At 39.5% G+C, this 18860-nt stretch overlaps 1 protein-coding gene across 1 annotated transcript in view; it reads right to left on the bottom strand.

Annotated features, from left to right (window-relative positions):
• Melk (maternal embryonic leucine zipper kinase) overlaps positions 1–18860 on the bottom strand; it is an 83622-nt gene that overhangs the window by 19499 nt on the left and 45263 nt on the right. Inside the window, exons 11-12 of the mRNA XM_042696263.1 lie at positions 10987–11073; positions 6098–6217 (exon numbers count right to left, since the gene is read on the bottom strand). Of these exons, the coding sequence (XP_042552197.1) occupies positions 6098–6217; positions 10987–11073 (207 nt within the window). The remainder of the gene's footprint in view (positions 1–6097; positions 6218–10986; positions 11074–18860) is intronic.

The following is an 18860-nucleotide window of genomic DNA, read 5'->3' as shown; positions in this document are numbered from 1 at the left end:
GAGCCTGGGCGCTGTCCTGAGCTCTTTTGCTCAAGGCTAGTGCTCTACTACTTTGAGCTACATTGCTACTTCCAGTTAACTGGATATAAGTCTCACAGGGACTTTCTGCCAGAGCTGGCTTCAAAAGTGATCCTTGTATCTCAGCCTCCTGAGTAGCTAGGATTATAGGCATGAACCACCAGCACCCAGCCATGATTCAGATATTTAAAAGCGGTATATTACAGACATAGGGAAAGGCTCTGATAGCAAATGACAGACAGAATACTGAATGAACTTACTATCTAATACAGAAATCAGAGAGCCAAAAAAATTTAGTTAAAATTATCAGAAAACTTTGACTCTTTAATATGTCTGGGAACATTCTTCCATTACATGACATACTATTGACTTACCTAATTATAATCACCCAGTAGTATCATATAACTCATTTGCAAATTTGCAAAGAAAAAGCTCACACAAAGCAGAAGATAAAAGAAAACTTGAAATTCAGGTCTTTTAGTTGTAAGAACACAGAATTTCTACCAGTAAAAAATTTGTCAGGGGGGCTGGGAAGGTGGCTCAGTGGTAGAGCGCTTGCCTTGCATGCCTGAGGCCCTGGGTTCGATTCCTCAGCACCACATAAGCAAAACAAACAAACAAACAAACAAAAATTTGTCAGGGGTGGGGAAGGTGGCTCAGTGGTAGAGTGCTTGCCTCGTATGCATGAGGCTCTGGGTTCAATTTCTCAGTACCACATAAATAGAAAAAGTCGAAAGTAGCGCTGTCTTGAGTGATAGAGTACTAGCCTTGAACTAAAGAGCTCAGGGACAGTGACCAGGCCTAGAGTTCAAGCCCCATGACTAGCAAAAAAAAAAAAAAGCCTCATAAAAACCTCCTAGAGACAGGATATTTGAGGACTAGTGCTAAAACTACCACCAGACTAACTTATTTGCTCTCATTCTTCCCCCTCTATAAAATAAAGGTATACTATACTCTGAATTCTAAAGCAGTGGGATATTATTGGACTTAAAAAAAATCCCTCTTTCCTTTTGTCTCAATGTCTTCTTAACCTAGACAAAAAATTTACCAAAAATGTGATACCTCATCCTTCTTTTTTAGACCCACTGCAACTGCTCTTAAAAGGACAAATCTTCTCATACCTGGGCTAATCAAAGAATATATAGTCTCTGCCACTCTTTTCTCACCCTCCCAACCATGGGTGACAGTTCTCTAGAATTACTAACCATCATGAACTAGAAATGGCTACATGGGGTGGCAGGCTGAGAAAAAATACTAAAGCTAAATCCGTGGAGACGGCGGTCATGAGATGCACAGGGACTCATAGCACATATACCTCCCTGACTGGACAGTTATATTCAACATTAAAGAAACCTTTCAAAAGTCTCATCTCTCTCATGCTCAAATGAGAGGTTCCCATTATCTAAAGCACAAAGACTGAAACTCAAACATGGTATTTCAAGGTTCTCTATAGTCTACCTCTTCTCTACTGTTCTCACCCTTATTTCCCCTACTTGAACTCTTCATTTTAACCAAGCAAATCTATCCACTGTTACAGAATGTATCAAGTACAACTAGATGACACAACTTTTGCTAATTCCATTTATTTTGCTCTGAACACTATTCTCTTTCTTTTTCATTTTTCTAAACTCAACTATTGGTTCTGTTTGGAACTTCAGCAATGATCATTATTCTACAGTGACATAACCCACTGCTAACCATTTTTCTGACACCCATCATCCATTATGAGAAAGAGAGAGAGAGACTTATGTCAACTCGACTACAAAGCGAGCAAAGTACCCCCACTTTATACAGATTTATTTCCCAAGATCCAGCATGGAGCCTGAAAATGCTAATAATGATGATGATTGTGGGGTCTTCTGTGACTCTTGGGATAGATACATGGTTTCACTGAAAACACCATCAAGTGACTGATAATTCAGAATTACTTTCTTATAACCAATACCTGCAAGAAACAGGATGACTCTGTCAAGGGAGAGAACAGTATAGAAGAGGCTATGATGGCTTGTCTCAAGACTCGATGCCTATACAAGATAGGAAAAGAACCTAAAATTTGGCTTTTACCTTTATTTCTTGAAATTAAAATGCTTCTCTATTGCTATCAAAGTTGATTCAATAACACAACTGCCAGGGCTGGGAAGGTGGCTCAGTGGTAGAGTGCTTGCCTTGCATGCATGAGGTCCTGGTTCGATTCCTCAGCACCACATAAGCAAAAAGAAAAAAGCCGGAAGTGGCGCTGTGGCTCAAGTGGTAGAGCGCTAGCCTTGAGCTGAAGAGCTGAGTGACAGCGCCCAAGCCCAGAGTTCAGGCCCCATGACCGGACCCAAAAAAAAAAAAAAAAAATAGCACAACTGCCAAATGATGAAATTATTAGGTAAAATTTTATTAGGTAGTAGACAGAAGACAAATCATACAAGTAGCTCACTTGAGACCAAATCAGTTCAGATAGAAGAAAACCCAAAGGCTCAAGAAAATGTCTGAGACCTCTTAACTGAGATGTTATAAATATAGCTAAGGTGACTATTCTTGAAAGTTTCTAATTTTATTCAATTACCTGATCAGAAGCAAATTTCATGCTTTTGTCTCCTACTGAACCCAACTAAGTTTGAAAGTTTAAAGGGTTAGACAATGGGGGCAACAAGAATGAGGGGTTAATTCACTAAGCCCATGGGCAAAAGATCTGCCCAGGCCTGGGGTATTTACCAGCCCATAAAACTCCCCCAAGGATAAGTTAGAATACCATCACAGGAATAAGATTATCTCACTTCAGAGATTTCTTCTACAACAGCCACTTGCACTGCTACATTTGGGAGCAAACCAACTTGGGAGGGAAAATAGAACATTAACACTGTGTCCTTTAGATTAGATCTGGCAGGGACATAAGAACTCCTACACCCAAAACATGATTGACAAGGGCCCAAGAGCAATCTAAATGGGATGTTAAAGGAATCTGGGCAGAGGGCTCTTAAACTGAATATCATGAAAGAGGTGGCATTTTAATATGTTTCATTGTTTTGAGAGCTAAAAGAAAAAAAAAATCACCTCATCCACATAATCATTTGAATATTTTGAATTCTCTAAGTTTCCTAATAATAACATCATTGGAATTACAACCTGAATTAATCTGAAGGAAGACATACTACAAAATTTCATACTCTTCTGACCAACTATTTGGTTAGCTGATTCAAGCCACTGGGAGCTATAAAGTCACACAGAACACCAACTAATGCAAGCATTTAGGAATGACATATTGCTCCCAACACACAAAGTTTCTCCATTCCAAATATTCATACAAGGCTGGGTATGGTGATTCGAGATTGTAATCCCAGCTACCCAGGAGGTAGAAGTGGATGATTATGGTCTGAGATCAGCTCCAGCAAACTTATCTTGAGATGGTATCTGAAAAACAAACTAAAAGCAAAAGGACTGAGGGTATATACCTCAAGTGAAGTCATGAGTTCAATTCCTAGGAATTGACAAAGGAAACTGAGATAAAGACAAAGTAAAGGTTAATAATTTAGAAGGAACTTGAGTTGCATGAGCTATAGATACTGCAAAATTTTTTAACATAAATATCAAAGCAGAAACTAAAATAGCTTATAAACCCTAGTGAAACTCTTGGAACAATTTGTACATACTTTTAAAAGAATGACGGAGCTAGGCACCAGTGTCTCACACCTGTAATCCTAACTACTCAGGAGTCTGAGATCTGAGGATCACAGTTCGTGTGACTCTTATCTCTGATAAACTACTCAGAAAAGGCTGGAAATGGTATTGTGGTTCAAGTAGTAGAGTGCTAGCCTTGAGTAAAAGGAGCCAAGGACAGCACACCAGCCCCCAGGACTGGCCAAAAAAAGGGAAGAATGACAAGAAGCTGATTCCTGTGACTCACCTCCTGTAATCCTAGCTACTTAGGAGGTTTAGATCTGAGAACCATAGCTCAAATGCCAGACCATGATACTCTTATCTCCAACAAACTACCAAAAAGCCAGAAGTGAAGCTGTGGCTCAAGTGGAAAAGCTCAAAGACAGTATCCAGGCCCTGAGTTCAAGCCCAGGATCTGTACCAAAAAAAAGAAAGAAAGAAAGAAAAAGAAAAAAGAAGAAGACTGAAAATGACAGGAAAGAAAAACTGGCTCTCTTGGGGAATGACTATCAGCAAAAACAAGGAAGGCAAATGAGGATGAATATGATAAAAAATAAAACAATGAACTTATTAAATTTTTTTCTCACAAGAGTGATAGAAGACTTGATCAGGATACCTTGTATTCATGAAAACTAATGTATGCTAACAAGTCTTTAAAAAACCATCAGGCACCAGCAGCTAGCTCACATCTATAATCCTAGCTACTCAGAAGGCTAAGATCTGATTATCACAGTTTGAAGCCAACCTTGGCAGGAAAGTCTGTGAATCTTATCTCGGCTAAAAACTGTAAGAAAAACCAGAAGTGGAACTGTGGCTCAAGTGGTTGAGCACAGGCTTTGAGCACAAAAGCTCAGCACCCAGGCCCAGAGTTCAAACCTCAAGACTGGAAAACAAAACAAAAACAAGTTTTATGTCATATGAAGTATAATGCATTCTCTTTCATGGGTTTTATTCCAAATAGTTTTTAAAATTGTTCTCTGCAATTCAGTAACACTGTGTCCTTTAAAAGCCTCTGTATGTATTCGAATTATATAAATAAGCACACTTATAAAATATAGGGAAGATATGATAATATATTAACTATTTATAACTGGCAAGTTTGTGGGTAAATCTAATTTTCTTTTTCGCTTGATCTATTTCTACAATAACTAGGAAGTACTTTAATAAAAAATAAAAAAGGAAAAGTAAAGAGAGGAATTTTCCTTAAATCCATATTAACATCAAACTTTTAAAGTTCAGATTTGCTCACTGATGAAGTTGAAATCAGCCAAGCCTGGTGGTGCACCCTGTAATCCCAGGCCTCAAGAGGCTGAGGCAGGCAAGACTTTGTCTCTAAACAAACTAATAACAACAAAATGTTTAAAAAATAAAATGTCTACAGATGTCCCACCACAGATGAATGGATCCAAAAATTGTGGTATCTATACACAATGGAATATTATGCAGCCATTAGAAATGACAAAATAATGGCATTTGCAGGGAAATGGATGGAGCTAGAAGAAATCACGTTGAGCGAGGCAAGTCAAGAGCAAAGAGACAAATGGTACATGGTCTCCCTGATAAGTGGATGTTAAATCCAAAATGTTAGGTGATATGACAAAATTAACAAGACTTAAGAAACAAAGGACTTCCACTCATCTGGTCGAATCACTACTAAATAACCCCATGCTGCTGATCACATGTATGGTATATATGTGTACACTGGAGGGGAATCAGGAAGACGACACAGAACTAGAGGGAATCAGGGAAAAACAACAGCGGGACCCATCAGCTGCACTGGACATTGACCAAAATGAACTAAGCAACTTAATGGCAGCCATGGGAGGGAGAGAACAAGTGGGAAAGAGGGAACAGCAGATGATATGCAAAACAAAAGAAATGTACATACCACCCAATGTGGAAGAAATAGCTGTATTGCAAAGCTCATAGAACTCATAAATGTTATAGACCATGATAGACAATTTGCTCCAGGAAAGTCAGAATGTGTTTGTGACTTTAACTAAGCATCACTATCCCACAATACTGTGAAATTAGGGAAATTATGTAACCACTTAATCACAACAAAATTTTTTTGAAAATAAATAAATAAATGAAATGCCTTGCCTCCTTGACACGAAGTTAACATTCAACACAGATGTGTTCCCTCAAGAACACAGTGGTTCATGGTAAGACTAGTAAGTGATCAGACAAAAGATTATAGTACTGGGCTGGGAAGATGGCTCAGTGGTAGAGCGCTTGCCTTGCATGCATGAGGCCCTGGGTTCGATTCCTCAGCACCACATAAGCAGGAAAAAAAAAAAAAAACTGGAAGTGGTGCTGTGGCTCAAGTTGTAGAGCGCTGGCCTTGAGCTGAAGAGCTGAGGGACAGCGCCCAGGCCCAGAGTTCAGGCCCACAACTGGACCCAAAAAAAAAAAAAAAGATTATAGTACTTACCTTTGGGGTGGTACTGGCAGGGTCACAGGAAAAAGAAGGGAGTTGTAATCGAACTGGTTTTCCCCGTGCCTTCTTGGCTAGAAGCAGAAGATAGGTGGCTGTGAGGTGATCGTATTGCCACTGGAGGAAAAGGAAACCAATCTGTTTAGAAGACTAGAGTTGTTTATTATAATACTGTTTTCATTATTTTTCTCAATATAAGAGCAGCTTTACAAAAACAGAATGTCGAAAGACTTTTAGTTATCTCTCCTATGAGTTCATATTTCTAAATCACTTGCTTATACAGCTCTAAGTTTTTCAGCGAGATATTACCTGTAGATACTCTAGCATGGAAAATGAGACTTTAACCCTAAAACGCCCTCCTTTCCTACACATCTCCTCCCCGAATTTTTATCATAACTCTAATTTTATCATAACTGTTAACTAAATCAATGAGTATACAAACAGTATCTACAACCAAGTAGGACAATGTTCTAAATATTTAATTGGTATTCTGACACATAATGAGACTAGAGGCCAAGAAAAGAGTAAAGTCCTAGAAGGCTTCTACCAGGTCAATTATTAACATTTTTACTGTAAAATATAGGGCTGGGATGTGGTAGAGTGCTTGTCTAGCTCTATGCAAAGTCCTGGATTCAATTCCCAACACCCTACAATTTTAAAAAATTTAAATAAAGTAATTGTGGGAAGTGATACATATGGAGACTAACAGAGGCAACAAGGAGAGTACTCACAACAGTATAATTATCCAAAAATCCTAATATTTTAACAACCAATACAGTTATAGTGATTGGATATAGTCATACGGATTGACAATCAGTCCAAAGGCTAAATTACACATGGCTAAAAACAAAAAGATGAAGAAAACAGAAGAAAAAGTTTAAAGAGATCCCACATTCTTAGGTTTTGTTTTCATTTGTTCCCCTTTTTGGGGGGGAGAAAAGGGGTGGGGTTATGAGAATTAGGACTTGAACTCAGGACCTGGGTACTCTCTCTGAGCTCTCTTGCTCAAGGCTGGAAGCTCTACTACTTGAGCCATAGCACTACTTCCAGCTTTTTGCTGGTTAATTGGAGATAGTTTCATATAGCTTCTTCCCTGGCTGGTTTTGAACTATGATCTTCAGATCTCAGCCTCCTAAGCAGCTAGGATTATAGACATAAGCCACTGGCATCCAGCTTTTCTTTCTTTTTTTTTTTTTTCCTTTTTGTCAGTTGTGAAGTTTGAATTCCAGGTCTGGGCACTGTCCCTGAACTTTTTCGCTAGTGCTCTAGTGCTTTGAGCCACAGCTCCACTTCAAGTTTTCTGGTGGTTAACTGGAAATAAGAGTCTCACAGACTTTTTTTTGCCCAGGCTGGCTTCCCATTACTATCCTCAGATCACAGCCTCTTGTGTATCTAGGATAACAGGCATGAACCACCAGGCCTTGCTTGTTTATTTTTTTAAGATAGGGTCTCAGACAGGCACCAGTAGCTTATACCTATAATCCTAGCTATAAGGGAGGCTGAGATCTGAAGATCAAGGTTCAAAGCCAACCTGGGTAGGAAAGTTTGTAAGACTCTGTGTCCAAATAAAAATGCCCCCCTAAGCCGGCACTGGTGGCTCACACCTGTAATCCTAGCTACTCAAGAGGCTGAGATCTGAGGATTGAGGTTCAAAGCCAGCTTGGGCAGGAAATTCCATGAGACTCTTATCTCCAATAAACCACTAAAAAACTGGAAGTGGCATTGTGGCTCAAGTGGTAGAGCGCTAGCCTTGAGTTGAAGTGCGCAGGGACAGAGCCCAAGCCCAGAGTTCAAGCCCCATGACAGACCAAAAAAAAAAAAAGCCCCCCCTGCCCCGCCTTGCAAAAAAAAAAAAAAGCCAGAAGTAGAGATGTGGCTCAAGTGGTAATACAAAAGAAGCAAAAGAAGCTCAGGGATAGCAAGCAGGCCCTAAGTTTAAAAAAAAAAAAAAAAGCCTTACCGCATATTCTAGATTTATCCAACATTCTCACATTTCTTTCTTTCAGACCTTTTACTAAAGTTTTAAAATTTTTAAAAAGAGTCCATTATCATTCTTAGTAATTCAAACCACATTCTCCCACCCTCCCTTCCTCGTTTTCTCTGCCTCCCCTGGTCCCTCTTTTCCCTCCCCTCTCTCTCCCTTTCCCTTAACATGTTCACAGTATATCAACAAACTTGCCTCCTCCCTGGTGATATTATATGTCTATATCCCATGCTCCACCCTGGACAGGCTTCTCAAACAGCTAGCTACTCAACTGTCAATCTAGGAATTCCTTTCACCTATATCCTATAATGGATCCCCAATTTTCTAGATCGTAAGTATTCCTATTTCTTCATTTACTCTTTTGTTTTGATGTAATACATCCTCGAGTAACTTTCCGATGAGGTAAATAATGTTTGAGACCCTTCATATCTGATAAATACAGCATTCTCTCTCCTCACACCTAACTCTGCTTTGGTCAAGTACAGAATTCTAGGTTGGTAATAAATTTTTTAGTGTTGAAGGTATTATGGTCCTCTTGGTTATAGTAGAATATGAGAAAGTGTAGTCTTTCTGATTCCAGAGGCGTTGTATATGATCTTCTGTTATTATCTCTGAAAACTTTCTGAATCTTTTCACACAATTTTCTGAAATTCTACTAGAAAAGGTGAGTGGTTTTTTGTTGTTTCTGATGCTGGTTCTGGAGCTTGAATTCAAGACCTAGATGCTGTCCCTGAGCTTTTTCACATAAGCCTAGCACTCTATCACTTGAGCCACAGCTTCATATTTGGGTTTTTGCTTGTTAAATGGAGATAAAGAGTTTCTCTGATTTGTCTGCCCAGGCTACCCTGTAATGATCCTCAGATCTTCTGGGTAGCAGATTTCAGGTGTGAGCTATCAACATCCAGCTTAGAAGAGGCTTTGATATATATAGATATATTTTCATTCACTATGCCTATGTAAGTTCCGTTTCACTCTTGGAAACTCATATACTTCAGTTTTGGAATATTTGACAGTTTTTTCCTCTCCTCTGTTTCATCTGATCTTTATAGCACCTTTGGTACTTTTACATCTTTCTGTCTTTGGGTTCTACTTCTGATGATTTTACATTAATTTTACTTTCTTTTTTTCTTTTTTTTTTTTTGTTGGTCACGGGTCTTGAACTCTGGGCCTGGACACTGTCCCTCAGCTCTTCAGCTCAAGGCCAGGGCTCTACCACTTGAGCCACAGCACCACTTCCGGTTTCCTGAGTGGTTTATTGGAGATAAGAGTCTCATGGAGTTTCCTGCCCGGGCTGGCTTTGAACCAAGATCCTCAGGTCTCAGCCTCCTGAGTAGCTTAGGATTACAGGCATGAGCCACTGGCACCCAGCTAACTTCATTTTCAAACATTACTATTGAGCTTTTTGTGTCTGTTCAAACTCGTAAGAGTGGCTGCTTGGAAAGTTCCTCAGTAAGTCATCCCTTTTTCCCTTGCTGGGGGAAGGGGGAATACCCTTTTTATAACTTTTCTTGCCACAGTTACTGTGTAGTTCTCATTACAATAAGATGCACAGGGGAATTTTGTGTTCAATAACAGATAAATCAACGCATTAGTTACGCTTTCAGTTAATGTCAATCCACAAGTCTAATACACTAATGTCTCCCTTATCTTTTAGGCAGTTCCCTCTTTTGAAAGTCAAATGTCTGAAGGCGATAGGTTTACTTATTAGAAAGAAGTCCCATTTCTAGAAAAGTAATAATATTTTTAGAAATTCAGTTAAATCTTAGGTTCACAGGAACCTGGACTGAAAAGAAACAACTACTGGTACTATAGGATTAGAAAAACAGAATTGGCCCACTATCCTACCACCTGACCTTCCTCTCAAGACAATTTTAAACAACACCTGGGTGTCAATATCACAGGGATTGGGGAAAAGAACTGCTCCCACAACCCAGAGTCACTCATGCACCAAAAAAAAAAAAAAAAAAAAAGAGCAATTTAGGGACTAGAGGCATGTTCAAGTAGTATAAACTAGCAACAGAGTAAGCAAAACAAGTATGAGGATGGCCCTGAGTTCAAATTCAGCTACCAGAAAGAAAAATAAGGGCTGGGAAGGTAGCTCAGTGGTAGAGCGCTTGCCTTGCATGCCTGAGGCCCTGGGTTCGATTCCTCAGCACCACATAAGCAAAAAAGAAAAAAGCTGGAAGTGGCGCTCTGACTCAAGTGGTAGAGCGCTAGCCTTGAGCTGAAGAGCTGAGGGACAGCGCCCAGGCCCAGAGTTCAGGGCCCATGACTGGACCCCCCCAAAAAAAAAGAAAAAGAAAAGAAGGAAAGGAAAAGGAAAAAATGAAAGGTAACAGGAATTTTCAATATGATTGCCTAAATTAATATACTGTATATAAATATATATTCTTCAGAATCTTGAAAGTAGTCAAAATTTAAACAAACTATCAATCCCCTGTGAACTAATTACTCTGTTTCTGTCATAAACATCTTTAATCAATGTCTTTCTTTTTTTTTTTTTTTTTTTTGGTCCAGTCGTGGGGCCTGAACTCTGGGCCTGGACGCTGTCCCTCAGCTCTTCAGCTCAAGGCTAGCGCTCTACCACTTGAGCCACAGCACCACTTCCGGCTTTTTTCTTTTTGCTTATGTGGTGCTGAGGAATTGAACCCAGGGCCTCATGCATGCAAGGCAAGCGCTACCACTGAGCCACCTTCCCAGCACTAATCGATGTCTTAAGTGTAGTATTTATGTTTAAAGACATGCAGTAAACATCAGAAAAGAATTCCATTAAAATCATTCATAAATAATATATAATATTTATATTCATGATAAAGTCTGAAAATGCTATATTCTTTGTAATGCACTAATAAAGAACAGTAAAACAAAAGACACTACTTTCAAATTCATATGTATTTCTTACCAATGAAATCAAGTCCTCCATTGTTTGCTTGTTGTTTCTGTGATGGACAGAAAGTTCAGTTACACAATCATCATCAAGGTGAATAAACTATAAAAAAAGGATATTACAAATTTTATTAACAAAATCACAAATTTATTGTTTTAAAAATTAAAAGTTACAATTACTTTATAAAATCAAACAGCAACGTGCAAAACAACATTAGATTGTCAAACTTGGGGTACAAATCAACATTCCTTATAACATTGGTATTTTGCTGTTTGATGGCTGGGGAGTGGGGTTTGCAGCACTAGAATTTGAACTGTACTAGAATTTCAACTGAGGGCCTACCACTTGCTCAGTTTGCTGGTTTGGATAGCACTCCACCACTTGAGCTCTGCCTCCAGCCTAGCTTGTGTGTGTGTGTGCAAATGTGTGTGCGTGTGTGTACACACACATATGCTGGTACTGGGACTTGATCTCAGAGCCTGGGCACTGTCCTTGGGCTTTTTTTGCTCAATGCTAGTGCTCTACCACTTGAGCCACAGCTCTGCTTCTGGCTTCTTGCTGGTTAACTGAAAGTAAGAGTCTCATGGATTCTCTTTTCCAGGCTAGCTTCAAACCACAATCTGTAGACCTCAGTCTCCTGAGTTGCCAGGATTAGAGACATGAGCCACTGGCACCCATCTAGAGTCAAGCTTTTTTTTTTGGGGGGGGGGGGGAGGGTGGGGAGGGGTCCAGTCATGGGACCTGAACTCTGGGCCTGAGCGCTATCCCTCAGCTCTTCAGCGCAAGACTAGTGCTCTACCACTTGAGCCATAGCGCCACTTCCGGCTTTTTTCTTTTTGCTTATGTGGTGCTGAGGAATCGAATCCAGGGCCTCAGGCATGCAAGACAAGCACTATACCACTGAGCCACCTTCCCAGCCCCGAGTCAAGCTTCTTGTTGGTTATTTTGCAATATGGAGGCTGCCAGACTTTTCTGCCTAGGCTGGCCTCAGACTACAATTCTTCAGATCTTGGCCTCCTGAGTAGTTAGGACTTATATTATAGGCTTATATTACTGTGTCCTCTGTAATGTTAGGCAAGTATGTTAATTTAAGTATGACTTAAATTCTCAATTCACTATTGCTCCTAATTTTTTTAAGATGTAATCAGATGACAGTGAACACTTGAAGAAGATGAGTTCCCATGTCATATCCTTACACTACCTGATCAGTAGTTAAGGTGCTTTTGTGCAGAAAAGAGACCCTTACTCCTTCCCCTACTATAAAATCTGCATTGGCATTTTCATCAAACACCAGTCACCTAGCTCTTGAAAATTAGTAGTTGTTCAAATCATAAGAGCAGCTCAGACTTGTAGTATGTACATCTCAGGTTATCAGGGAAGTTATCAGTCCAAGGATCCATAGATGTTGAACGAGAATAATCATGCAGAAGGTATAACAAAACATAATTTTTAAAAACACTTAAGACTTCCTATATAAATTTAATTTCACTTAAGGATAGAAATAATCCTGGTATTCAGATCCCTCTATGATAAGACCTCACTAAAATTGGGGCCAGTAATGAATTGAGTGAGGATCACTGAGAATAAATGGCAGAAATGGTCTGGGATGGACCTGGAAAGGAGTCCAAAAGATTACATGTAAAGAGAACCATAAGGAATGTTATTTTAAAGTTCATCTTTCCAAAGTAAGACATTCTCTTCACAACAGCCCCAGGAAGTGATGTTTTACTTTCTGCTTCAAGTCCTCCTCTGCAGGGAACTCAGAACAGTTGGGACGGCCAGCTTCCCCTTGTTGCTGAGGTCTGTGTCCCTGTGATATCTATCCACTGTGAATCAGTGCAGCCTGACAGCTAACAGGCTTTGAGATCAGAGACAAACTTCATTTTTAATTGTGACATCACTTTATAACCACAGGACCTTGAATATGTCACACCTCTCTGAGCTGTAAGAGAGCTCAAAGACATATATGTCTTGTATAATGTATAATGGACACATTTAATACATCAAAACAAACTAGGGCTTTTAAAAATAGTTAACTATTTTTACTAATATGCAAAATTCTGTTTCCTCTTTGATATTAGAACCTTATTGATATTTGTATATTCCAACTATAGGCAGCTTTCCTCTTCAAGTATTCTCTTGTAGTTTCTTCAACTTGCTTTAATGATTAAGAATCCTCACTATTCTGCCACTTTCTTTGATAATACATACCACAGATTAGTACCAACCTTCAAAGTGAGATATTTAGAACTAAATATAAGAAAGAGGTTTACCCAGAACAAGACAGGGCAATATCATGCCCTTCCCTTATTCAGGACACTACACCTATAACAGTGAGCTCAAGACAAAGTCATTTCACTATCATAAAAAAGGGAGCAAACTAGAAAAGATTAGGGAAGGACCTTGCTGTGATCTGAATGAAACTCCCTTAAAATTCCTATCTTGAAACCTAACCATCAGTGGTATAGTATTAGGAGGTGATTAGATTATGAGAGGGATCTATCTGTAGGATTGGAATGGAACATGTACCCTGATAAAAGTACCCAAAGAGATTTCTCACCCCTTCTATCATGGAAGGATGTAATTCAAAGGAACCAACTATGAATAATAATGTGCGTCATCACCAGACACCAAATGGGCCAGTGCCTTGATCTTGAAATTTTTACCCTCCAGAATTGTAAAGAATAAATGTTTGAGCCTGGCACCAGTGGCTCACGCCTATAATCTTAGCTACTCAGGAGGCTGAGATCTGAGGATCCTGGTTCAAAGCCAGACTGGGCAGGAAAGTCCCTGAGACTCTTATCTCCAATTAACCACCAGAAAACCAGAGTGGCACTGTGGCTCAAGTGGTAGAGCAATTGCCTCGAACTGAAGAGCTGAGGGACAGTGCCTAGGCCAAGTTCAAGCTCCACAATCGACAAAAAAGAAAAAAAAATGAATGTTTGTTGTTTCTAAGCCATTCAATTTACAGCAGATCGAACAAACAAACATGCACTATCAGCTGGCACAAGCACAAACTCATGGGTTACAGGGAAAGTAGAGACCACAAAGGTTTATATTGCTTGGACTGTGGAAATTTCCCCAAGTATTACTTTTACCCAGAACTGTAGATTCCTAGCCAGGTGCTGGTGGCTCACGCCTGTAATCCTAGCTACTCAGGAGGCTGAGATCTGAGGATCACGGTTCAAAGCCTGTCCGGGCAGGAAAGTCCGTGAGACTCTTATCTCCAATAAAACCACTAGAAAACCGGAAGTGGCTCTGTGGCTCAAGCCGTAGAGCACTTGCCTTGAGCTGAAGAGCACAGGGATAGAGCCCAAGCCCAGAGTTCAAGTCCCACAACCGACCAAAAAAAAAAAAACAAAGAACTGTAGATTCCTTCATCTGGATGATCTTAACCTCAGTTGGATGACATCATTGCTCAAGTGAAGAGAAACATATTTGGGGTTCCCTACAGGATCTTAAAGAAGAGAAAGGTAGAAAAGAGGTACTAGCTGTTCTATTGACCTCCTAGACTAGAAAGAATGAAAAAAGCAGGGAAACAAACATAGCAAGGTCTGAAAATCATTACTATTACCTCAAGCTGAGTTTTCCAAAGAAGCTCAATACTTTTTTTGGTTTTTAATCAGTTGTAGGAGTTGAACTCTGGGCCTGGGCACTGTCCCTCAGCTCTTCAGCTCAAGGTAAACACTCTACCACTTGAGTCACAGTGCCACTTCTGGTTTTCTGGTGGTTAATTGGAGATGTGAGTCTCATGGACTTTCTTGCGCAAACTGGCTTTGAAACATGATCCTCAGATCTCAGCCTCCTGAGTAGTTAGGATTATAAGCATGAGCTACTAGCGTCCAGCTCAATATTTGTTTTGTATGTTCTGAATTCTCACCCACTCAAGTTAGGCTACTGGAGGAAAAATGCATACCCAAAACTAGTCAATTATTTTGGATTATCCGTGCCTGCTACAAAAAAATGGAACTGATTATTACTTCCATTTGACACAATATTTGGGTACTAGAGCTGTGCATGAAAATGACAGGAGGAGATTGTGCAGAGTTATTACAGCATCTATGCCTTAAATATCCATGTAAATCTGAATTCTTTTTTATAATTCATTCTTAGTAAAACACAAAACACTAAAAGAAAAAGGCTAGCACTTCAAAAAGCAACAATGATTCTGTATGTTCTTCTATATATAACATATTCCTTGGGGCTGGGAAGGTGGCTCAGTGGTAGAGCACTTGCCTTGCATGCATGAGGCCCTGGGTTCAATTCCTCAGCAACACATAAGCAAAAAGAAAAAAGCCAGAAGTGGCACTGTGGCTCAAGTGGTAGAGCGCTAGTCTTGAGCTGAATGGCTGAGGGACAGCGCCCAGGCCCTGAGTTCAGGGCCCACGACTGGACCCAAAAATTAAAAAAAAATTAAAAAATTACATATCCTTCAACAGCTTTGTAAGGCAAGTAAACTAGGTAAGTAGCCCAATATGTAAAGGTGTTCTATAAAAGGCAACACATGACCCAAACATGCACAGGAGATTGATATTAAAATACCCATATTAGAAGTAATAAAATGCTCAGAAAAAATACTGTTATCTGTCTAAGACTGACAATATTCATTGCTAGCCTAGAGCTCTTTAAAACATACACACACACACACACACACACACACACACACACACACACTACAATGTCACCTCTCTATGACTCTGCTCCAGGAGAGGTCAGACAAGCAATGTTGCTAAGGATCTAAGGATGTGTAGGATCAGGCCCTGAGCTAGAGCTATCAGATCTATCCCATGCTGCAGTCTGACTGGGGCTGGGTACAAATCCTGGTTCGACATTTCCCAGTCATTTAAGTGTGACCAAGTTAATTAAACATTCTGTCTCAAGTACCAAGCACTGGTGTTTTGTGCCTGAAATCTTAGCTACTCAGGAGGCTGAGCTCTGAGGATCATGGTTTGAATCCAGCCTGGGCAGAAAAGTCCCCATGAGACTTTTCATCTGTGGCTCAAAGTGATAAAGAGCTAGCAAAAGAGCTCAGAGGCAGTCCCCAGGCCCTGAGTTCAAGCCCTAAAACTAAAAGAAAAAAAAAAAAATCTCAGCTGTTTCATCTGCAAAATGGCGGAACAATAGTTATCTATTTCAGAGATAGCATGAGGATTAAATGAGTTAGAAAAGTTCTTTTAAAAAATCAAGCCTACTGCCTAACTTAAAGGTACCTATTTCAGAGATTCTGTGAGGATTAAATGAGTTAAAACAGTTAAAAAAACAAACATCAAGCCCACTGCCTAACTTAAAGGTACTACCCTAAGCCAGGAGCTGGTAGCTCATGCCTGTAATCCAAACTACTCAGGAAACTAAGGATTTAGTTCCAAGCCAACCCAGGCAATAAAGTCTGTGATACTCCTATCTCCAATTATCCAGCAAAAAGCCATAAGTGGAACTGTGCCTCAAGTACTATAATGATAGTTTTGAGCAAAAAGCTAAAGCAGAGTGCCCTGGCCCTAAGTCCCAGGACTGTCCTCCCCTAAAGTACTATCCCAACAGTTCAATCTAATTACTCTTCCATATAATATAAAGGGGGGGGAGGGGAAGGAAGGAGGGAAAAGGAGTTGGGAAGGTGGGGTGGGAAGGGAGGTAGGGGAAAAACAAAGGAGGGGGTAACAGTGCTCAATAAGAAATATACTCACTACCTGAGTCATGTAACTGTAACCCTTCTGTACAGTATCTTTATAATAAAATAAATAAATAAATAAATAGAACCCTTATTATAATGGCATACTGTTCTAAGTGCTCAACAAATTTTCACTATTATTTTTTTTTCATCATGGGGCCTGGATGCTGTCCCTCAGCTCTTCAGCTCAAGGCTAGCACGCCATTTGGTGCTGTGGCTCAAACTTCCAGCTTTTTCTGCTTATGTGGTACTGAGGAATTGAACCCAGGCCTCATGCATGCAAGGCAAGCACTCTACCACTGAGCCACCTTCCCAGCCCCATTATTAATTTTTTATTTTATTTTATTTTTTGGCCAGGATCTTGCTATATTGATCAGACTAGCCTAGTACTTGCTATCTTCCTACCTCAGCCTTTTGAATGGCTGGGATCATAGATATGTGCTACCACATGCAGCAATGATTATATTAAGATGAAAGAAAACTGTACACTCTGGGAAAACTGAAAACTTTATTATACTTCATACTATGCCAAAAAAAAATCTAAAACTTTGTACTGTTCTCAGGTTAAAAATAACAATAATACAAAACCTTTGGGGTTGTTAAAATCAGACTTTCTTCATCTAGGTATCTATTCTATCACAATAGCATATCCTATCCTTAGGATTATTAGGACCATGGCTGAAAAGGCATGAACAGCCCTCCACATGTGGGGAAACAATGACCCCCGATGGTTGAAGACATGCATTTGCACCACCCATCTCACACAGCAGTTTCCTGGACCTTACAGTGCACTGCTCAAACACCCACACTCTGGGTGTTGCATGTATTTACCAGACATAAGTACATCATGGAGGTTTAGGGGGACAGGGATAGGAGACACTTTAGGGGTTAACAGTCCTGTGAGTTTCACTGTTGCAATGGGTCATCCTGTGTCCTTGTTTCAGCGGTTTGTTATTCCCCTCCCCCCCTCCTTAGATAAATGTATATACAAGATGTAGGGTACCAAAATCAAGTACAGTGACAACAGGGGATATACCATAGAGGGAAGAATATATAAAGGAAACAAAAAATCACGTAGAATATTAAAAACAACAACAACAAAGAAAGACCTCTTGTGTCCATAGATTGCAGTTCATTTCACTTAGCATCATCTTGTATGTTCATATGTATATAGCTTTTGGGCTTTTCTGCTCATTTGATAAAATTATCCTACACGTATTCTAATTATTGCATATGAGGGAAACCATGGGACCTATAATTCTTTGAGTGCCATTTACTTTCTTATGTAATACTTACATAATAAATATAACATATATATAATATGTATAATATATAACTTACATATATAGTATGTAAGTATTTTCTAGACACTGGCATGGGAAGAATATTAAATTAACTGCTTAACTAAATAGCATTTTTTTACATGTACTTTCACATATGTATTAGGTCATTTGCAAAATATGGTAGACAGGCTCCTGAGGCTTTCAAGGTTAAAACTATTTTCCATGCCAGGTGTTGAGGCTCATACCTATAGCTAGTTGGGAGGTTAAAATCACAAAGCTAACCCAGGAGAAAAGTGCATAAGATCCCATCTCAACCATAAAACTGGTGTGGTAGCATGTATGATATCCCAGCCATATAGGAAGTCTAAATAGGATAGGCTGAACCTACTTCCAAGTATTTCCCATTTGGGAAATAACCAAAGTAAAAAGAGCTGAAGGCATGGCTCAAGTAGTAAAGCACCTTCCTAACAAGTACAAGACTTTGAGTTCAAACTCCAACACTGGATTGAATGAATGAATGAATGAATGAGTGAGTGAATAAATAAATCTTTTCCATTTTCATAGTGATGACATTTATACTAGTGGCCCAAAAGCAATGAGTAAACTGGTACTTCGTTACAAATCCACCCAGTGGTACCAAAGACGGTGTGTTCATTCTCATGCACTCACAGTTCAAAAGCAGGTATTTCTACTAAGTCTTTGATGAAACAGTAAACAATATTAATTTCTTTAAATTTCAACCTGAGTAAGTATGCTTTTACTATTCCATGTGACAAAATACCAAGTATCCACAGTGCAGACCAAAATATGATACAAATCTAGAGGAAAAGAATCTGTGTGACTGAGTTACAAGTTCAACTAGCCAGTTTTTTTGCAAAGAACAGGATTTTCACTTGAAAGAGTATCAATAAACTGTGATTATTTAGACTTGAATATTTAGC

Source organism: Dipodomys spectabilis, unplaced genomic scaffold (genome assembly GCF_019054845.1).
Source record: "Dipodomys spectabilis isolate Male_0828 unplaced genomic scaffold, ASM1905484v1 ptg000006l, whole genome shotgun sequence".
In the NCBI taxonomy this organism is placed as follows: Eukaryota; Metazoa; Chordata; class Mammalia; order Rodentia; family Heteromyidae; genus Dipodomys; species Dipodomys spectabilis.
The sequence above is the reverse complement of the archived record's forward strand: the minus strand, read 5'-3'. Positions and strand labels throughout refer to the sequence as shown.